Source organism: Saimiri boliviensis, chromosome 4, assembly GCF_048565385.1.
Source record: "Saimiri boliviensis isolate mSaiBol1 chromosome 4, mSaiBol1.pri, whole genome shotgun sequence".
NCBI lineage: Eukaryota > Metazoa > Chordata > Mammalia > Primates > Cebidae > Saimiri > Saimiri boliviensis.
Window position 1 is genome coordinate 134,517,417 of NC_133452.1, and position 23,316 is coordinate 134,540,732.

Genomic DNA, 23,316 nt, shown 5'->3' on the forward strand with positions numbered 1-23,316 from the left:
ACAGAAAATTCCCTTCTTCTCCCTTCACCTCAGCCCCCCTCCTCCAGCAGCCATTGATCTGATGACTATCATGACAAAGTCATTCTTCCTGTTTTAAAACTTCATACAAATTCACTCATCCACTGTGGCTTCCCTTGCATCTCGCTTTTTGTACTTGTAATATTAACTATGTGATATATCCGTGTTGTTGCACATATCAGTAGTTCATTTATTTTTATTGGTGATAAACATTCCATTCTGTGACTGATTCACAATTTTTTTTTGCACATTGGGAGTATTCCTGATATTTTACTATTACAAATAAAGGAATTACGAACATTCTTATGCAGGAATTTTTGTTCATAATTTTCATTTCTCTTGAGTAAATACCTAGGAGTGAAAATGCTAGCCATAGAGTACTAGTTTGTTTCACTTTATTAGATGATACAAAATTGATTTTAAAAGTGGCTGTACTTTTTTTTTATTTGAAATTTTAAGGTCAGTTTATTAAGTTCAATGATGAAAGCTATCAGAAGAATATTCTCCTGAAAATAATTTTTTCCTAGAAAAAAAGAAAGGAAAACCAAAACCCTCTGAGCATAGCCACAGATGCTGTGGCAGTCAAACCTCTCTGCAGGCGGGGACAGTCCATTAATCAGCTGAGTCACTCTCTGGGTCAGCAGGATTGTCGTCGGGATCATCTTCATCATCCTCCAGCGCCAAGTCGTCCATTTCTTGGAACAAAGACTCATCTACCTCCACATTGTTTCCGGCATCCTCCAAGAACTGGATATCAGATGTGTCAAGATTATGATCTGTTTCAAATAGTTGTTTCCCACTTAATTTATTTTTTCCTGCTTGTTCTTCTTCTTTCATCCTTTTCTTTTTAATTTCCAAGAGTTCTGCATCAAACTTGGCCTTGCAATTTAAGAAATTCTCAATTGTAACTGGAGTGCCATGGAATAATTGCTTTTCAGCTTCTTCTGCTTCTTTTTCTTTTTGTTTCTTTTCTTCTTCTCTTCTAGTTTTTATCTGATCTACTATTTCATTTAATTTTTCTTGCACAGCTGTCACTAAAGATCATCACCATACCAAGATTTTCTTCAGCCTGTAATGCTAGTAATTTTAAAATGTCTGAGATATCATTATCTTCTAGATTTTCCTGAGAGAATATTTCATAAAGGGGCGCTTCATCTGGCGCCCGCCTGGCTGCAGCCTGCTCTCCCAGCGCGGCAGCTGTCGCGGCAGCTGCGCGCCGCCTAGGTGTCTGGGCAATCCATGGGCAAGAGCAAGGGCCGCGATGACAGATTACGGCGAGGAGCAGCACAACAAGCTGGAGGCTCTGGAGTCCATCTACCCTGACTCCTTCACAGCTTGATTGCACATTGATCCAACCCTCCTAACAACTAGCCTTCCAAAATATAAATGGACTCTCCTGATACCACATTCTCCTTCAGTAGTGCTTCACTTGACAAGGTCCTGCTAAGTATTATCAGAAAGTCCACCCAGCTTCACCATTACTGTGACATCTGAGGCTGGAGAAAATGATGAAACTGTCCAGACTACCCTCAAGTTTACATACAGTGAAAAATACCCAAGTGGCTGTACTTTTATCCACAGATTGGATAAGAGTACAGATTGGTCCACATCCTTGCCAACATTTACAGTTGTTACTCATTTTAGCTTTAGCCATTTTAATGGGTGCACAGTGGTCTCTCACTGTGGTTTTACTTTGCATTTTTCCCTGAAGACTACTGGCCATTCATATCTTTTCTTCTGTAATGTTTCAGAAGATTTCTCTAAAGATTGTAGAAGGAGGTAAATAAAGCTGATTTCTCTTTCTGTAAGTGCTAGACCTAAAGCGGAGTGTTCAGAATCCATTCTCACTTCTTAGTCTGGCCCACCCAACCCCATATTTGCACCCTGAAGTCCTCACTCCTTCATCCCTTTTATGTATTTCATCCACTTCATTCTGGCTTTAGCTCACACTCCTCCAGAAAGTCTGTTATTGTGAAGGTCACTGACATCTGGGTATTGTAATCTCTCCATCTGTCTGTACCTCTCCACAGCTTTCCTCACACTCAATACCTCTTTTTCATTCTGCTCAACTCCTGTGGATTCACTTCACAAATGTTATGATGAAGTAGGTTTAGCTGGAAAAAAGACTAGAGAATTACAAGAAACCTTTGTAAAGCCACCACCCAAGTTTGTCAGTTTCTGACATTTTAATATTATTGGCTACATGTCATATATACAGAAAATAGTAGAAATACGTGTAGATAGCCCTGATTTCCACAGTTCTGATATGCATTTGTTTTAGCCAATACTGTACTGAGCAGAGCAAGAACTGCTGGTGGACGCATGTTTTGAATTTGGTGTATGCCTTTATATTTTTAGTAAGATTTAGACAACATCTTCATTTTATATGCTTTTGAATATTTGTGCGTGTGTGTGTGTGACAGGTTCTTGCTGTGTCACCTAGACTGGAGCACAGTGTCACACATACAACTCAGTACAGTCTCGACCCTCAGGCTCAAGCAATTCTACTATTTCAGCCTCCGAAGTAGCTGGGACTATAGGTGTATGTCACCATGCCTGGCGAATTTTTTTAACTTTTGTTGAGACAGGGTTTTGCCATGTTGTTCAGGCTAATCTCCAAATCCTGGGCTCAAGCAATCTTCCCAACTCAGCCTCCCGAAGTGCTAACATTGCAGACATGAGGCATCACATGCGGCCTTGCTTTTAGACTTCTTAAAAGTTGTTTCTTGCTGATTTTATCATTTTCTTGCTTTTCCAGTTGGTATGGTTCTGTGAGATGAATGCATGTCTACACAAATAGTTAATTTGTTTTCATTGCTGGATAATATTCCATGGGAGGAATCTGCTACAATTTTTCTCTTCCCCTCTTCAGACCTTTAGGTTGTCTCAATTACAGACATTGCTGCAATGAACATCCTGGGATGTTGCTTTCTGGTCACTGGGATACGTGAGTTTCCTTAGAATATGCAGGTAAGAGTAGGGTCACGGCACCCTTCCCACATGATGCTACATGATGCCAAATTGTTCTCTGAAAGAAATAATCCAAATGCCTATCAGATAGTGGTTGGTTAAAAAGCACAACTTTCGAAAAGAGTAACCTCTATTTTTTATTAGATGATACAAAACTGATTTTTAAAAGTGGCTACAAAGGAGTAATTTCTGTTTTTTAAAAAAGCGCATAGCATATCTGCACAATGGGGTATCATGAGAATTTTGAACCAAAAAAGAAAGATGCAGCAAATCTCTTCATATTTCATAATGGATGGTCTCCAGGATACGATGTTAAGAGAATGCAGCAAGGTGCAGAAAAGCATATGGAGTTTACTAATATTTGTGTGAAAAGGTAGATAGAACATATACGTATACATTTATATTTGCTTGCATATGCATAAAATGTCTTTGAAGGAATAAGCAAGAGACTGATATCAGTGGCTTCCTGATAAGGATGTGATGGGGTAAAAGAGACACTTTTAAACTTTTGAATTTTGAGACAAGTCAGAAGATAATTCCAAAAAGGACAAAACAAACAAAATAAAATACCTCAAAATTTAAAAAAAAAAAACTTTAAAAAACCCTGATAGAAATAATTATCTTCTCTTCTCTAAGATTAAAAACAGTCTAAAAACTGCCTCACTCCTTAAGGATGTTTGTTACCGTTTTAATTCAGTATGTTGCTTTCTTTTTAATTGCATTATCTTTCTTTATATATCTGTCTTTCATTTGTTAAAGGAAGCCAAACAAGAGCATGGGCAATGAACAAATGTAATTGGTTTGGTGAAAGAAACTTTGGCCAAATCTTGGTTTAAATAGGAAAGTCGAACCTACAAAGGCATTGTAAGGGGGACTCATGTGAGAATGCTGGCTTCCGTGGGGTCGGAACACACCTTACTGCCTATGTTGGCTCAAGAATGTGACGTTTAGACAAGAGAATGGTAATACTGGAAAACACATTTGCCAAATTTTCAAAGTCCTCATTATTAGCCTGTTCTAAGTACTTGTCCCACTAGGTCAACCTGTATTTGGATCACAAGGTACACTCACAGCTACCCTCTGCCATCCCTGGAGGGGCCCTACTTCCCAGAGACCAGCACCTCTGAGTCTCAGTTCAGGGCATTAGGGCAAATCCTGGAGGTTGTGAGGGGAAGGAAGGACTGAGGGGGTGGGGCTAGTTGTGGAGTGGCAGAAGCCTCAGGTGCTGTGTGAAGCTGAGCCTCTGGATCGTCCTGCAAACCCACGTTTGGTTCCTTCCTGGGTGTCTGCCATCCCCAAGTAAATCAAACACTGCAGCTTTGGGGTGGGAAGCTCTCCAGGACTGGCGAGCTATGCACTCATTTATCCTGTACCTCTCCCTCCCAGCTTTCTTCTGATATTAGAAATCAAACCACATTGCCTTCGGGTGTTGGTTCTCAGGCATAGTCCTAGAACAAGTAGCATTGACATCACCTGGAAACTTGATAGAAATGCAATTTTCAGGTCCTGCCCTGGACGTACTGAATCAGAAACTGCATTTTAACCTCCCCTTACTCCGAAGAATTCTGCTTTTCAGATCAGGCTCTTTCTCTCTCTCCATCTGAAGACACAATATTGAGTAACTCCGACTTCTGGATAGTCAGATGTGGGACACACTTTCTTGCCAGAAAAGACTTGGTTTTCTAGTGAGCTTTATCCAAGTCCTGCCATGGCCTGGGGTAAAAAATTCACATCCTGGATTCTGAGCAATGCTCTGTTGTCCTGGACTCCTGTTGGGGTCCTATTTATACCTCAAAACATACCTCAGCATCTATTTTATGAAGCTTCTGTGACTCTGAGGTCAGAGCAGATGGTCTACATTTGGGTCTGCAAAGCAAATGCCTGTCCCACCAACCATTTGTGTTATAATTTCCACACTGATTTCTGCCTGAGCAAGACTGGGCCACTCTCAAGGTCAAGGAGGGTTTAGTTCCTTTTACCTCAGCTCCAGCTCCTCTAAACACAATGACCAGCACACAGTAGGTGTTTGAGAAATGTTCACCAAATGAGGGGATTGTCTTCAATGGCCTGACTGAGACGGTGGAATGCAAAACCACAAGCCAAAAGTCGCTGGAAGAAGATTTTCCAATCCCAGTGCTGTGTGAGCACAGGGTCCACTGACGTTCACTTGTGGATCCTTTCCCATCTGTCTTGTTTTCCTTTTATCAGAGACATCTGTGTCCCTCCTGCCAAGGGCTCTCCTAGTCACACATTACCTTTCAGGACCACCTTTCAGATCGGCCAGGTGCAAACCCTACAACGACTTCCCGCCTTAGCTCCAAAACCTCAGCTTCAGGCCTGGGGAGGTGGCTCATGCCAATCCTAGAAACTTGGGAGGCCGGGGCAGGAAGATCCCTTGAGCCCAGCAATTAGAGGCCAGCTTGAGCAACACGGTGAAACCCCATCTCTACAAAAAACACAAACATTAACTGAAGGTGGTGGCACATGCCTGTAGTCTCAGCTACTCAGGAGGCTGAGGAGGGAGGATCCCTTGAGTTGGGGAGTTCAAGGCTGCAGTAAGCCATGATCGTGCCACTGTATCCAACCTGGACAACAGAACAAAAACCAAAGCAAAAACAAAAACAGAAATAAATGGTTAGCTGCAACTCTGACGGCAATTTCAGTGGGAGTTAGAGCTTATTCTGTTGGGGTGTCACTGGAAGTGGCAGTGGCTGGGTTTATGATTAGTGGGTGTTACATTTAAAAAGAGAAGGCTGCTCCACGAGGGATGCAGTGATTTGGTGTGTGCAGGGGTGGGGTCTTCAGGAGGAAAATGGCAATAGCTCCAGGAATACTCAGTTGGTGACTGTCCCACCCACCTATCACCCACAACCCAGGGCAGGGGCTGGTCTCTCACCTTAGGCCCTCCTCTGTGTGCCCTGGATGTGGGTGGTCCTCAGTGTGAACCCACCTGGGCTCTGACCCTCACTGCTCTTCCCCTTGTGGATCCTCTGTGGGTGAGACGCAGACACAGGGGGGATTCACGATTCACAGGAGACTGAGTGACCTTTATGTCTCAAGATCTACATTTTTGGAGAATCCATGTCAAGTATTCAGGATTGCACAGACTCTGATGCTAAAATCATAAAAAATGAAAGAATCCATCCACTCTCTCTGATGTGGTGGAATATAAAATGTTTTCATCATCCCCCAAAGAACAGCCATGCAGTAAACTTCTATACAGTCATTGAAGGAACTAAGATCAATTTTAAGTGTCATTATGAATAGATGTGTGCCCAGAATTCTTTTAACCATTTTTAAAAGGATAAGGATATACCACATTATAATACCAGTAATTCCACTTACACATTACACATTTTAAGTAAGGGAAAACCTAGAAGATTTCTCACAAAAGTTTTGACAGTGACCCCAGGGACTGAAATAACTTTGTTACTTTCACTTTCTCTAAAATGTTGGAATTTTATATTATATTAAATACTGTTGCTGCAAAGGGGACTTTGGGATGGGGTTAGAGGAGTCTCTCAGGCCCCTCTCAGTGGTCTTCGTCTCTTTTTCCTGGAGGTGGAGGAGTCTGTACTCCATGAGGGGAAGTTCTCTGAAGAATGTGGGAGATACTCAGGAGTGGGGGCCAGAGAGGGACAAGGATGAGGAGGTGGAGACAAAGCACAGGGGGCAGGGCATGAAGGAAGCAGGTGAGAAACTGGGAGGGGGCAGGACCCTCTAGAGGTCAGAGAAGTCACAGGCAGATTTGGTTGTTGGTTTTTGTGTCTTATCGTGATGGATTTAGTAAACCAGCCGGGGTGGGAGATAAGGAGTCTACATTGCAGAGGACATGTGTTAGTCTCCTCCTAGTTGGAACTCATCAGTGGTAGCTGAGAGAAGGGAGCGGGTGCCTTGTGTAGGGGCTGCGATGTTCCTTTGCAGTAACATCCAGCTCAAAAGGAAGGAAGCGTAGGAGGGCTCTAGAGGCTTTGAGTCCTCCCTTGCTGCGCCTTCTCCCTCTGCTATTTATTCCCTGAGTGTCCTCACCTCTCCTCCAATACAAGGACTCCATTATAAAGAAGCACATCCTACACGCTGGAACCGGGAGTCCTCCTTTGGCCTCTGATTCACCCGTGCCATTTTGCTGCATCCTGTCTTTCTGGTCATCATCACCGGGTGAAGTTCAAGAGAGCATCGCCCAGACCCACTGGTTCCTACAGCGTCACTGCCCGCATAAGCATTCTTGAGACTTCAGACTCGAACCCAGCCCGAGTTTTCAGACTTCCTCTGAAAGCCTTTGGCCATTGGAAAGGGGAAACCAATACTCCAGGAAGAAGATTTGCCTCGACTTTGTCTCAACCCAAAGACACTATGGCAGTGCAGTTTTCAACGGTGCTTTGAGTATAAATGGGAAAGTGCGTCTGCCTCGATTTTGCATTTTTCTTTTTATTATAGCCTCTTTTGTAAATGTTATTAGCATCTCTCTACTACACTAAAAGCATTTCTATCAAGAGCACTTTAGGAAAACGTCAATGCCAAGAAAATATGACGAATCCTCTGAAAAGTGTGTTTCTGGTGTTGGGTTTTAATTAACACATTGGTTTTTAAAATATCTGCAACTAGTTGGGTTTGAGACTTAGCTTCATGTTTCAAACAAATATTGTTTTTTAACCTCCATACAAACCCATTTTTATTTTTATTTTTAATATAATTTTATTTTTCATGATTATTTATTTTCTTTTTTGAGACAAGGTCTCTTTCTGTCACCCAGGCTGAAGTGCAGTAGCACCACCTCAGCTCACTGCAGCCTCGAACTCCTGGGCTCAAGCGATTCTGCCTCATCTCTCAGAGCTGTAATATAGAATTCCAACATTTCAGATAAAGTGAAAGTTTCAAAGTTTTTTCAGTCCCAGGAGTCACTGTCAAAACTTTTTTCATTTATTTGTTCCCTTTCCACTCCTGCTGCTTCACCTGACTAGCCTTCTGAGAAAAGAAAAACAAGGAAATGATCCAAGATGGCCTAATAAAAACAGCTCTGGAGTGCAGTTCCTAGCGAGAATGCAGAGGGTGAGTGATCACCGCATTTCCAAACAAATTTTTACTGCCCACAAACCAGGAGATTCCCAGGCAGAAAAGTGCCACAAGTCTCCAGCACTGCTGTTTCAGCCAGCACAGCGGGTTTCCACACAAAAACCCACACAAATCTGGATGCCATTTCAACTGGTGCCGGGAATGCCTGGGAAACAGAGTCACCCATTCAACTGAATAAAAGGGGCTGAAACAGGGAGCTAGGTGATCTGGCTCAGCGGGTCCCACCCCCACAAAGACCAGCAATCTGAATCTGAAACGCTCTGGATTGAGAGTTTCAGAGGAAGCACAGCTGGACGTGGGATGGTCCAGCTCTGTGTGGGGAGGGGTGTCTGTCATTATAGAGGCAGTCCATTATTACTGAGGCAGTCCACCATTACTGAGGCAGTTCACCATTACCAAACAGCTCTAACTATACCTCTATAAACAAAACTGCAACAAAGTTCACACAGCAGCTGCTCAGACACCACGGCAGCTTAGCAGCCACTCTACTGGCCGACTGACTAGGCTACCTCCTCACTGGGCAAGGCATCTCTTAAAAAAGGGAAACAGCATGTCAGGAACTTATAAATGAAGCCCCACTTTCCCAGGACAGAGCACCTGGGAAAAAAAGGTGATTATGAGTTCCATTGTAGCAGACTTAAATGTACCTGCTCAGCATCTCTGAACGGAACAACAGAGTTCACAGCTCAGCACTTGATCTCCTATAAGGGACAGACTGTCTCCTCAAGCAGCTCCCCAGCCCCCATATATCCAAAGAGACACCTCACAAAGGAGAACTCAGGCTGACATCTGGCGGTTTTCCTTCTGGGACAAGATAACAGAACAAGAAACTGGCAGCAATACTTACTGTTCTGCAGCTGGCGCAGGTGATCCCCAGGCAAGCAGGGTCTGGAGTGGACCTCCAGCAGTCCTACAGCAGAGGGGCCTGATGGTCAGAAGGAAAACTAAAAAACAGAAATAACTTCATCATCAACAAAAAGGACGTTCACTCAGAGACCTCATCCGAAAGTCACCAACTACAAAGACCACAGGTAGATAAATCCACAAAGATGGAAAGAAACCAGCACAAAAAGGATGAAAACACCCAAAACCAGAACTCTCCTCCTCTAAGGGATCACAACTCCTCACTACCAAGGAAATGAGGCTGGATGGAGAATGAGTCTGATAAATTGACAGAAACAGGCTTCAGAAGCCTGTTTCTGTGAGCTAAAAGAACATGTTCTAACCCAATACAAAGAAACTAAGAACCTTAAAAAAAGATTTGATGAAATGCTAATGAGAATAAACAGCTTAGAGAAGAATATAAATGAATTGATGGAGCTGAAAAACACAACATGAGAACTTCATGAAGCATACACAAGTTTCAATAGCTGAATCAACCAAGCAGAAGAAAGAATATTAGAGATTAAAGATCAACTCAATGAAATAAAATGAGAAGGTAAGATTAGAGAGAAAAGAGTAAAAAGAAATGAACAAAGCCTCCAAGAAATATGAGATTATGTGAAAAGACATAATCTATGTTTGTTACATGTACCTGAATGTGACAGAGAGAATGAATCCAAGCTAGAAAACACTCTTCAGGATATTATCCAGGAGAACTTCCCCAATATAGCAAAGCAAGCCAATATTCAAGTCCAGGAAATGCAGAGAACACCACAAAGATATTCCTCAAGAAGAATAACCCCAAGACACATAATCATCAGATTCACCAGAGTTGAAATGAAGGAAAAAATGCTAAGGGCAGGCAGAGAGAAAGGTTTCCTCACAAAGGGAAGCCCATCAGACTCACAGCAGATCTCTCAGAAGAAATCCTATAAGCCAGAAGAGAGTGGGGGCCAATATTCAACTTCATTAAAGAAAAGGACTTTCAAACTAGAATTTCATATCCAGCCAAACTAATCTTCATAAGCAAAGGATAAATAAAATCCTTTACAAACAAGCAATTGTAGAGAGATTTTATCACCTCCAGGCCTGCCTTACAAGAGCTCCTGAAAGAAGTACTAAACATAGAAAGGAACAACCAGTACCAGCCAATCCAAAAACGTACCAAATGGGAAAGAGTCTTGACACAATGAAAAAACTGTGTCAACTAATGGGCCAAACAACCAGCTAGCACCAAAATGGCAGGATCAAATTCACACATAACAGAATTAACCTTAAATGTAAATGGGCTAAATGCCCCAGTCAAAAGACACAGGTTGGCAAATTGGATAAAAAGTCAAAACCCAATGGTGTGCTCTATCCAGGAAACCCATCTCACATAGAAGAATACACATAGACTCAAAATAAAGGGATGGAGGAAGATTTATCAAGCAAATGGAGAGCAAGAAAAAAGCAGGAGTTGCAATCCTAGTCTCTGATAAAATAGACTTTAAACCAACAAAGATCAAAAGAGACAGAGAAGGGCATTACATAATGGTAAGAGGATCAATGCAACAGGAAGAGCTAATGATTCTAATGATATACACACCCAATACAGGAGCACCCAGATACATAAAGCAAGTTCTTAATGACCTACAAAGAGACTTAGACTCCCACACAGTAATAGTGGGAGACTTTAACACTCCACTGTCAACATTAGACAGATCGATGAGACAGAAAATTAACAAGGATATCCAGGACTTGAGCTCAGATCTGGACCAAGCAATCCTAATAGACATTTACAGAACTCACCACCCACAACAGACAGAATATACATTCTTCTCAGCACCTCATTGCACTTACTCTAAAATTGGCCACGTAATTGGAAGTAAATCACTCCTCAGCAAATGCAAAAGAATGGAAATCGTAACAGTCTCTCAGACCACAGTACAATCAAATTAGAACTCAGCATTCAGAAACTAATTCAGAACTGCACAACTTCATGGAAACTGAACAACTGGCTCTTGAATGTTGACTGGAAAAACTGAATGTTGACTGGAAAAACAATGAAATGAAGGCAGAAACAAAGATGTTCTTCAAAACCAACAAGAATGAATACAAAAGGTACCAGAATCTCTGGGGCACATTTAGAGCAGTGTCTAGAGGAAAATTTATAGCAGTAAATGCTCACATGAGAAGCAAGGAAAGATATAAAATCGACACCCTATCATCGAAATTAAAAAGCTAGAGGGACAAGATAAAAAATAATTAAAGGTTAGCAGAAAACAAGAAATAACTAAGATCAGAGCAGAACTGAAGGAGACAGAGATACAAAAAAATCCTTCAAAAAAATCAACAAATCCAGCAGCTGGATTTTTGAAAAGATCAACAAATAGACAGACCACTAGCCAGATTCATAAAAAAGAAGAGAAAATATGATGCAATAAAAAATGATAAAGGGGATATCACCACCGATTCCACAGAAATACAAACTACCATCAGAGATTACTACAAACAACTCTATGCACATAAGCCAGTAAACCTGAAAGAAACAGAAAAATTCCTGGACACTTGCACCCTCCCAAGCCTAAACCAGGAAGAAGTCAAAATACTAAATAGACCAGTAACAAAGGCCGAAGTTGAGGCAGAAATTAACAGACTACAAACCATAAAAAGCCCAGGTCCACATGGATTCACAACCCAATTCTACCTTACATACAAAGAGGAGTTCTTATGATTTCCATTTTGTTATTGTTGGTTTGTTTTTGTTTTTGTTTTTGATACATAGTTTCACTCTGTTACACAGGCTGAAGTGCAGTTGTGTGACCGCGGCTCACTGAAAAATCTGCCTCTCAAGTTCAAGCGATTTCGATGCCTCAACCTTCCAAGTAGCTGAGACTACACGCATGTACCACCAGGCCTAGCAAATTTTTTTTTTTTTTTTTAGTAGAGATGAGGTTTTGCCATGTTGGTCAATCTGGTCTCAATCTCCTGATCTCAAGTCATCCACCAGCCTTGGCCTCCAAAAGTGCTGGAATTATAAGAATGAGTCAGGGCACCTGGCCCATTTTGTTGTTTTCTATGCATATATTTTTATAGATACTTTTATTGTACAAGTTACATTCATACGTTATAGGTTATTTTAAATGTTGCTTTTTGAATGTATTATTATACAAGTAGTTTTCCATGTTGTAAATTCTGTATAAAGTTTACATGCTTTTTTGGCCAGGCACAGTGGCTCATGCCTGTAATCCCAGTACTTTGAGAGGCCTAGGTGGATGGATCACCTGAGGTCAGAAATTTGAGACGAGTCTGGCCAACATGGTGAAACCCCATCTCTACTAAAAATACAAGAAACTAGCCAGCAGTCATGGCACGTGCCTGTAGTCCCAGCTACTTAAGAGGCTTAGCCAGAAGAATCACTTGAACCCAGTGGGCAGAGGTTGCCGTGAGCCAAGATCACTATCATTGTACTCCAGCCTGGATGACAGAGTTAGACTCCATCTAAAAATTAATTAAAACATTTAAAAGTTGACACACTTTTATAAGCTGCATTCCATCTCAAATAAGGAGATGATGTAACTGGAGGTCTTTTAGATCCATCTGCTTTCATCTTGTCTTTTGGTAGGTAATATTTTGACAAGCATGCTTGTACGTAAAGATTTTCTTATGATTGGGATTTTAAAAATTCATAGATTCCTTGGGCCAGGTGCAGTGCCTCAGGCCTGTAATATCAAGAGTGGGAGGCCAAGGAGGGTAGATTGCCTGAGCCCAGAAGTTTAAGACCAGCCTGGGCAACATGGCAAAGCCCTGTCTCTACAAAATATATATGTATATATATTGCTTGAGCCTGAAAGGTTGAGGCTGCAGTGAGCCGTGATTATGCCACTGCCCTCCATACCAGGCTACAGAGCAAGACCTTGTCTCCAAAAATAAATAAATAAATAAATTCATACACAACTCAAGTGATGAATATTAAACCAGAGACTGCTTTAAACATTTTAAAGCCTTACTATACTGTTATACTGTGATTGTACTGACATATTTATTTAACAAATACTTACTGAGCTCTGACTATTTACTGATTATGATGGTGGGAAACAGTGGTAAGGAAACAGACCAGATCCCTTTCTCAAAGAACAAATATTTCAGTGATACTGACTGTAATGGTTAATTTCAGGTGTCAAATTGACTGGATTAAGAGATGCCTAGATAGCTGGAACAGCATTGTTTCCGGTGTGCCTGTGAGGGTGTTTCTAAAAGGGATTGGCATGGGAGTGGGTGGACTGAGTGGGGAAGATTCTCCCTCACTGTGCGCAGCCACAATCCAATTGCTTAGAGGGCCAGATAGAACAAAAAGGCAGACAGGAGTCCAATTTTCTCTCTTTCTCTCTTTCAAGTTGGGACACCTTTCTTTTCTTGCCCTTGGACATCAGAACTCCAGGTTGTATGGTCTTTGGACTTTGAGTCTTGCACCAGTCAACACTTTACCCTCCCACACGTCCTCTGGCACCTCAGGCCTTTGGCCTTGGACTGAGTCATGCTACTTGCTTTCTTGATTCTCCAGCTTGCAGGTAGCCTCTCATGGAACAAAATTCACTTTGTGATTCTTAAAGTGTGGTCTCCTGAGCTGCCTTCAGAGTGTCCAGGAGGGAAACCTCTTTTTACAGTAATACAGAGATGCCATCTGCCTGTTTCATTATGTTGACTTTTTCATTAATGCTGCAAATGGCAAAATAGGTAACACACCCACCACCTTAGCAGAACCGAGGCAGTGGCACCAGACTGCATTCTCATTTAAGTTTTACTTTCACTAAATTTTTGATCCTTGAGTACATACCTTTTTAATATTCTTCATGAGAAAATGGGAAGTACACACAAAACACTTATTGCACTCATTGCACAATGGTAATCTTGAGGAAGGCTCCTGTGTGACTGAGTTATGAGTTGAACCAGCAGATCTTCTCATTCATGCACTGAAGGACATTTGTGTTGTAGTAGGGCGAGCATAGAAAGTCAACACCAAGACAAAAGTATGCCAAATTGCAGGGTCTTTATTGCCAGCATCCACGGAGGACTCGTGTCTCTCCAACCTGTGGCCCCGAAAGAAGGGTGTCAAGACCTTTTATACCTGTAAAACCACCTCAGGAGTGAGGGTGAGGGGCTGGGGTGGGGGTGAGGGGCTTCAGACATTCCGAGGGCTAGTGGATTCTGTAAACCACCTCCTGGGCGGAGATGACAGTGAGGGGCTCCGGAACCTCCGAGGGCCAGGGGACTTTGGGCATTTCGATAGTTACTTACGTGGTTCACAGAAGTCAAGATAAGCATTAGTTTACACATTGTCTGGGTAGGGTGGAAATTACAGATGATAATTACTTATTACAAGTCACAGGGGCCAAGTTGGCATGGGTTTGGACTGCTTGCCTGTCACATGTGGGTTACAGAGAGCAGTTTCAACAGAAAGCTGAGGTGTGGTTGAGGTATGCAGTTTTATGCGGCTTTTACCATGTCACATTCCCCCCTTGTTTTACTTACAGGAATGAAATCATTGATTCCTCCAAAAGGGTAGTATTGTTTCTTGGTTCTAAGGGCCCATATTGAGACAACAATATCATTAATTTTATGAGGTCTACCCTAGATTTTATTAACCTGAGCAGTTGGTTTAGGAGGCAGGGACCAAACATGAGTCCCAGTAGGAGTAGGGCCAGAGGTCCCAACAGGCCCGTAAGGAGGGAACTGAGCCAAGGGGACCAGGAAAACATTTTTTTGATACCATCTTTCTGAAGTCTCTCAAAGCTGTTTCTGGTTTTGAGATTCTGTCTGACCAGGGAGAGGCTCTCTCGGATGAGGCCTGACCTATTAGCATTGAAGCAACGTTGTTTATTGAGTGACACATAACCCCCCCTTGTTTTAAGAATAACAAATCTAGTTCTTGCCTGTTTTGCAGGACCATTTCAGCCAAAGACTTAACCTGATCAGTGAGTTGGGAAATGGTGTTTTCCAAGTGGCCTAAAGTAATATCTATGTGCTGGAGAGAGTTTTAAAATTTTGGTCCCCAGTTATAAAAGATGATATTTCAACTGTGAAGGAGCCAGTAATGTCTAATCCAGCCAGTAGAGGGATGACGATAGGGATTTACAGCATGGATTAGGGTGGTGACCACGAAGAGCGCACAAGTCTTAGCTTTAGTGAATCAGAGGATGAGTGTTTGACACTCCATTGTCCTTCCGTGGGGCAGTCTTGACCTGGGTGTGATGAATACAGGACAGTAGTCCATCCACCTTGAGTGCGGTGGGTATTGTCAGGATAACTGTGTAGGGTCCCTTCCAATGGAGGGTGAGGCCAGAGATGGCAAATGTTTTAACAAGGACAGAGTCTCCAGGCTGGAAGGGATGTCTCGGCTGGTCTGCAAGGTCCGATGGGGTGGGATGCGTCTTTTTAATGAGCTGGTGTACCTGGGATTGAACAGACTGGAACACCTGTAAGGACTTAAGGAGTGTATAATTATGGACTTTAGCATGCACGGTATCTGCAGGTCTGCAGAGTAAGGGGGGGGGGGGTCTGCTGAACATATTTTTAAAAGGGGAGAAGCCTTTCTGATAGGGTGTGCATCAGACACGGTGGAGGACAAAGGGAAGCAGGCTGACCCAGTTCTCACTCGTCTCTAGGATAAACTTTGTCAGGGTTTCTTTAAAGGTCCGGTTCATTCGTTCGACTCGCCGTGAACTCTGGGGATGATAAGCACAGTGCAATTTCCAGGATAAACCCAGGGCCTTTCCTAGGCCCTGAGAAATTTGTGCAGTAAAGGCAGGCCCATTGTCTGACCCCAGTGTTAGAGGGAGGCTGAACGGAGAAATAAGGTCTCGTAATAGTTTTATTGTGACCATCAAAGCAGTCTCAGACCTAGTGGGGAAGGCTTCGACCCATCCAGAGAACATATCTATAAACATCAGGAGGTATTTATAGCCATTTGCTGGGGGTTTATTTCAGTGAATTCCACTTCCCAGTCCTCCCCAGGGCTAGTCCCTCTGAGTCTTATTCCTACCTGGCTAGACCTGTTCCCTCCCGGATTTACCAGGGCACATACATCACACTGAGTAGTAATTTTCTTGATAAGTTCATGTAAGTGGGGAATGTAGTATTTGGCTTTTAGCAGCTCAGTTAGTTTGGTCTGTCCTAAGTGAGTGGCCTGGTGTGCGTCCTTAACTAGGGCCCATCTTAGTGCCTCGGGGACCACAATCTTTGTGTCAGGTAGAATTCACCATCCTGTGGAATCTGTGTGCCCTCTTGCTCTTTAGCAAAGTATTTTTTCCATCAGGTGAGTACCTAGGGGTAGGGGGCAGGGTTTGGGCCGGCAGAGTTACAAGAAGAGTCAGAGGTTTTACTGGTCCCCAGGCTGCCTGGCTTGTAGCTCAGCTGCCCTGTTTCCCCTCGCCTCTGGTGAATCTCCCTTCTGGTGTCCTTTGCAGTCTGTTAATGCCACTGCCTTGGGCTTCTATATAGCCTTTAGTAGGGCTAGGACTTTTCTCTGTTTTTGATGGTCTTTCCCTCTGAGGTAAGTAGTCCTCTTTCTTTATAAATGGCCCCATGTACATGAGCCGTAGCAAAGGCATACCGACTGTCTGTATAAATGTTGACAGTCTTTCCCTCTGCCCAGTCTAAGGCTTTTGTCAGAGCTGTGAGTTTTGCCTTCTGGGCCAAGGTTCCATGAGGAAGGGCCTGGGCCCAAATCACCCTATTGAGAGTGACCATGGCTTCCCCGGCATACCTGACTCTGTCGACCATGAAGCTGGTGTCATCAGTATACAGTACCTCCTCTGGGTTCTGTAGGGGGACATCAGTGAGGTCCATTATTTGCTGGCAGTCTTGTATGGGCTCCTCCAGCTCGCTGTCTCGTAGCAGCGTGGCATGGTTTAAAACTGTAGCCTTTAAAAATCTTATGCAGGGCTGGTCCAAAAGTAAGGCCTGATATTGAACTATGCGGGCATTTGACATCCATTTTCTAGGAGCTCCACAGAGTAGTGACTCCACCACATGGGGTGCCACTAAGTTTAACTCCTGCCCCAAGGTTAGTTTGTCCACCTCCTTGACGAACAGGGCTGTAGCTGCCACTGACCTCAGACAAGCTGGCTACTCAGAGGCTACGGGATCGAGTCTTTTTGAAAGGTAGGCAACTGACTGGGACAATGGTTCCAATGTCTGGGTGAGCACCCCCTTAATGACTCCCTGTTTTTCATGCAAAAACAACTGGAAGGGTTTAAAGATGTCTGGCAAGGCCAAGGCTGGGGCCGTAGTCAGGGCAGTCTTGAGCTTGTCAAAAACCCATTGCTCTATCTCTGTCCGTCTGTCCAAGTCAAGGGCTGATTTCCTTCAGTGCAGGCATACAGGGGCTTGGCTATCTCGGCAAATGCCAAAATCCATAGCCTGCAGTACCCTACAGCCCCAAGGAATTTTCTGACTTGGCTTTTTGTGGCAGTGGTGGGTATTTGCAGCACCACTTGGACTCAGCTAGGTGCCAGTGCCCAGTTGCCTTTCTCTATGATATAGCCAGGTAAGTAACTTTTGATTGCCAGAGTTGGGCCTTTTTAGCTGAAACCCGGTAACCCAAAGTCTGTAGGGTCTTTAATAATGACTGGGTGGTCTCTTTACAGGCCTCCTGGGTTTTTGTAGCCAAGAGTAAGTCATCCACGTATTCTAGTAGGGTACACTCAGGGAATTCAACTCGGAAGCCAGCAAGATCTTGGCTAAGTGCCTCATCAAACAGAGTAGGGGAGTTTTTGAACCCCTGAGGCAGTCTTGTTCAAGTGAGTTGCCCCAAGGCCCCAGTATCAGAATCAATCCATTCAAAAGCAAATATGGGCTGTCTAACAGGGGTCAGTGGGATGCAAAAGAATGCATCCTTGAGATCCAAGATGGTGTAATGGTGGTGTTCTGGGCCCAAGAGACTCAGGAGGGTGTACAAATTTGGAACCGTAGGGTGGACAGTTTCCACTCATTTGTTTACCTCCGTTAAGTCCTGTACAGGGCAATAGTCCTTTGTGACTGGTTTTAAGATAAAGAGCAAGAGGGTAATCCAGGGGGACTTACAGGTAGTAAGAATCCCTCCTTTTAGGAGTCCAGTTATATGTAGAGCAATTCCCCATCTGGCTTCCTGGCTCATGGGATATTGTCGTACCTGGACTGGAGTTGCCATTGCTAATACCTGGACCACGACTGGGGTACGGTGACTTGCCAAGCCTGGGGAATTTGTCTCCACCCACACTCCAGGTACATTCTCTTGGAACTGGCAGAAGAGGTCTGATGGTGGTGGTTGGTCTGCCTATGAGGAAAAGTTTCCTGCAAGAGACACTCATCTGGCAGAGCACAGGTGATGAGGATTTGCTGAGGTGGCCCTGATGCCGAAGGAGGAGGAATTGAGAGGCAAGCCTGACTCTCACTGAAAGAAATATTTGTTTGAAGTTTGTGAAGTAAGTCCAATCCTAGGAGTGAGTACGGACCCTCTTGAATGACTAAGAAGGAGTGGGTGATGGTACTGTTCCCCAGATCAATGAGTTGGTTGGTGGTCCAAGGGCTTCTTGTGGTTTTTCCTGTGGTCCCCTGGATAATTGTTTTTTACTGGATAGTGGTCCCAGAGGCTAAGGACCAAGTGGGCCACCCCAGTGTTGACTAAGAAGCTGACAAGTTTGTCCCCAATTTTTAAAGTAACCTGGGATCCTGGGAGCTTATTAAATAAGAGCTCTAGCCCCGTGAATCCTGACCTTCTAAATTGAGAATAACCCTCAGTGGCTTTTCCTGAGTGGTTACTGGTCTTTTTTTCTCTCAGGGCACTCATTTTTTCTAATGTTTTTTACAGTATGCACATTAATTTCTTTCTAATGGGGGTCGGCCACCCCAGGGGCCCTTTTTGCAAGGCCCCCTGCCCTCGTGGAATGACTTGTGTCTCCTGAAGGGCTGCTATTACTGCCTTAGTAACTTTTTGTTTTGAATGGTTCCAGGAGTATCCCTGTTATTAAAAACTTTCTGGGCAGTTTCCAGCAATTGGGTTAAATTTATTCCCTGGAATCCCTCTAACTTCTGTAATTTTCTTTTAATATCTGAGGCTGGCTGGAAAATAAAACCCAGATTGATGGTCCCCTGATTTTCTGGAGCCTCAGGCTGTATAGAAGTGTAGGTGCGATAAGTGGATAAGCCTCTTGTAGACACTTGTCAAGAAAGGCAGCCAGCGACTCCTGAGGACACTGAATTACAGTCCCTACCTTGGAGAGGTTAGTGGGCTTGTGGGCCGCTCCCCTAACCCCTTCTAAATGATGCCAGTAAAAAGTGTTCAGAGCCTGGTGACCCCTCAAGGTGTTGGCGTCGCATTGGAGTTGGGTAGAGAGAAAATCCTTTTCAATTCAGTCCTGTGTTTTTGTTTTTGTTTTTGTTTGTTTTTGTTTTTGTTTTTGTTTTTGTTTCCTACTGTTCCTCTCCCTGGACCTATGACGGCTTTCAGGGCTTCCTGTCTAATTTTGCCTTTTTTCTCTGTGGTGAACAGAATCAGTAGTAATTGTTGGCAGTCGTCCCAAGTGGGGTGATGAGTCTGGACTGCAGATTTTAAGAGCTCTGTCAAAGCCTGGGGCTTCTCAGAGAACGGGGGATGTTGAGCCTTCTGACAGAGCTTACTCCATTGTCAAACCCTGCCGCTGTCTCAAGTTTCCCAGCCTCCCAGCACGGCCCCCTCCTGGGGAACTTTCCATCTCAGCAGGTTTCTAACCCTCCCCTTCTCCCATCTACATTGTAGCAGTTCCCCAGCACGACCACCCGCTGGGAACTCTCTCAGCATTTCCCTAGCATGACTCCCTCAGGGGAACTATTAAACTCAGCAGTTCCCCAGCACCTCCCCTCCTGCACAGCCCCTCACACTGGATGCATCTGCCAGCTTGCAGGCCAAAAAAAAACCATTTTGCCCCGCCATGGATGCTGCATGCCAGTTTTGGGTGCAGCCTGCAACTTTTCCCTTGCTCTTAATAAAGCTTGTTCCAGCACTTGGTGTTTTGGCCCTATCTTTAATTTCTATCATCTTCCAGTTATATATGTCACTTGATGAGAAATGAACGTGAACAAAGAATGGACGACCCCCATTGTCTTCTCCCATTGGGGCACCTCTAGGAGAAGAAGGACCACCAGTGAGCGTGGAACACCGCTGTGAGTGTGCAGGGGTGACAAGGTTTGGTTACTGGTACTGTCCAGGGGGGTGCTGAGGCCCTGGTTCAGAGGGCCTTGAGTAGGGTGGAGGTAATTCTTGATCCTCTGCTGGGGTGGGGAGAATGGCTGGCCCAGAAGGGCCTTTCTTTGGGCCGTCTAACATGACCTGAAGTCTAGCCTGTTTTATGCAGCGTTTTAGCCATGGAGGGGGTTGTTGGACTAAATCCAACCATTGGTTAATGTATGGAAACGAGTTGGGGTGTCCAGGAGTTCCTGCGACCATTTTTCATACAGCCTGGGTAATTTTTTTTTTTGTCATAGGTCCCAGTGTCAGGCCACCCAACTCCAAAAGATGGCCATTCTAGTTTACATAAAGAGTGGAGTTTTCCAGAGGTTAATTTCACGCCATGTTGGCCTGAAAACCCAACCTTGAAGTTGGCTGTCATGGATTGGAGGGGGGTACAAGGCCGGGAGCTAGACTACAACCCCATTTGGTTTTTCCTTCAGCTTTTGAATTTACCCCAAGAGATTTCACTAATTTAAGACTGGCTTCACTGAAGATTTGAACCAACAACCTTGCAGTTGCTGGACCTATACCTTAACTACTGTGCTAACAGGTCACTTGCATTACAAAGAGTCAGAAAGCTTTCTGCTGTATTTTTGGATGCCATATTTTTGGATGCATTTACATGCACCCTGAGGTGGTGTGGCCTGCCTGAAAGCCAGGAAGGGCTGGTGGCCAGCAAAGAAAGAAAAAAAATGCTTTTCACATCAGTTTAAAACAGCTCACAGCCATCTGGCTGGCTGCAAGTTTCCCACACCTGCAGCTTTTGGTCACCTTGACACAGGACCCTAAAGAACATTAAATTCCTCTCTCCCTCTCTCTTCTCACTTTGTTTTTTTGTCTTTGTCTCTGTCTCCTCTCTCCTCTCTTTCTCCTCTCTCCTCTCTTTTCTGTCTATTTTCTCTCTCCCTCTCTCTCCCTGTCTCTGTCTCCTCTCTCCTCTCTCCTCTGCCTACTCTCTCTCTCTTTTCTGTTTCTTCTCTCTTCTTCCTCTCTCCTACTTTCTTTTCTCTCTTTCTCTTTCCTTTCTCTCTCCTAGTTTCTCCTCTCTCCTCTCATCTCTGTCTCCTCTCTCCTCTCTTCTCTGTCTCCTCTCTCCTCTTCACCTCCTCTACTTTTTTTCTCTCTTCCTCTCTTTTTCTTTTGACAGGAGAGACAATTACTCCACTTTTTACCCTAAATGGGCAAAGAGGGCTGGTAGTTTCTTATTTAAAGTTTGATTCCCTAAGACAGAGAAAAAAACTACACCCAAGTCATTGGGGGCATAATTTTCTCTCAGACATGGAAAAAAAAGGAAGAATGAGGCCTCAATGACAGAATAAGAAGAAAAGGAAAGAGAACAAAATTATTTCCAGGGGTGTAAACTCAGTTAGAGTTCCTAGAAGTCAGTGGTCACTTAGCCAATGGAGAATATTATCCACTCAAGAGTAACAGGTCTAAATCACTGTATATCAGCCAACAGGAGTCTAACAAAACTGGTAAATTTACAATAAAGGCAGAACCACATACAGGATTGACAGACAAAGGATGGGTGCCCCCCAGATGGAAGACCAGCCTGATGCCTGCCCGGCCACATCCTCAGAGGGATGTTACAGAGCATCATGGCTAAGGTGTACCCATATAAACCCTGGACTTGGTCACCTCAGAATTTTTAGTCCTGAGATAAATCACTGTTATGCCTTAGGACATCCCCGTGGAACCACAAGTGAGGCCCATACAAGCCCCGTAGCCTTCCAGCTGTGGAACTACATATATACACAGTCACTCTCTCACTCACACCGAGGTTATGAGAAACAACTAAAACTAAATTACCTGAGCCTCCAGTGAGGCAACCTGAGCCTCCAGTGACATCTCATGGTAGGCTTGCTTGGTCAGAGTTGCAATGAGCACATCTGGTCCCCTGACTCATGTCTCTCTGATGGACCAGTCCCCAGACCTGTCTTACCTCTGGAACTTCCTGGGACCCTGAGGAATTTCAGGTGAATGTCGACCAGATAGTTGCTCATCCTTCATGGGGCTGGAACTCCGGGGCCCTGGAACATCTCAGGGGGCACCTCCTCTAGAGGTCCCAAGGTGGGAGCGGTCACCTGGGTGAGACTCTGAGATGACTTTTGACTGGTGATGGACAAAGATAATATCTCGATGGGATATTGATAATATCTCCAAAATGTTGTAGTGGAGCGAGAAAGTCAACACCAAGACAAAAGTATGCCAAATTGCAGGGTCTGTATTGCCAACGGCCATGGAGGACTCGTGTCTCTCCAACCCTTGGCCCCAAAAGGAGGGTGTCAAGACCTTTTATACCAGTAAAACCACCTTGTAGGTGAGGGTGAGGAGTGGGGATGGGGGTGAGGGGTTTCAGACATTCTGAGGGCTAGTGGATCTGTAAATCACCTCCTGGGCAGAGATGAGGGTGAGGGGCTCCGGGCATTCCAAGGACCAGGGGACTTTGGACATTCTGATTGTTACTTAAGTGGTTCTCAGAAGTCAAGATAAGCATTAGTTTACACATTGTCTGGGTAGGGTGGAAATTACAGACCTTAATTACTTATTAAAAGACACAGGGGCCAAGACGGCATGGGTCTGGACTGCTCGCCTGTCACATTAGGGTTACAGAGAGCAGTTTCAATGAAGAAAGTCGAGGTATGGTTGTGATATGAAATTTTTGGGGGCTTTTACCATGCCACATTTGCATTATTTCCAGTTTGTAACTATAATAAATAAAGCTGCTATGAGAATTTGTGTAAAGTTTTCACTTGTTTGGGATAAGCATCCAGAATGGCAATTGCTGATCATACGGTAATTCCACGTTCAGTTTTGTAGAAAACTGCCATGCTCATTTCCAGAGTGGCTGTACCATTTTACATTCTTACCAGAAATATGACGAGTGACCCAGTTCCTTTGCAACCTTGTCAGCATCTTATGTTATTTTTATTTTGTATTTCAGCCATTCTTACAGGTGTATAGTGATGTCTCATTGTGATTTTAGTCTGTATTTCCTTAATAATGATGTTGAGCATGTTGTCATCGGCTTCTTAGCCTTGTGTTTATCCTCATCAGTGAAACGTCTGTTCATGTCTTGCTCATTGCCTCTTTGGTAGTTGGATTTCATTTTTTCTGTTGAGTTTTGAAAGTTCTTCATATAT

General features: G+C 43.9%; 1 protein-coding gene across 1 annotated transcript; it reads right to left on the reverse strand.

The window, feature by feature from the left end:
* Window positions 1-626: 626 nt before the first annotated feature.
* LOC141584205 (RWD domain-containing protein 1-like) lies at window positions 627-22,176 on the reverse strand. Its single transcript, XM_074397109.1, is given in 6 exon segments — window positions 627-1,054; window positions 1,056-1,246; window positions 15,378-15,459; window positions 16,691-16,848; window positions 18,145-18,314; window positions 22,116-22,176. Coding segments are annotated over 6 exon segments (1,086 nt in total). The 3' UTR covers window positions 627-630.
* Between the last annotated feature and the right edge of the window lie 1,140 nt (window positions 22,177-23,316).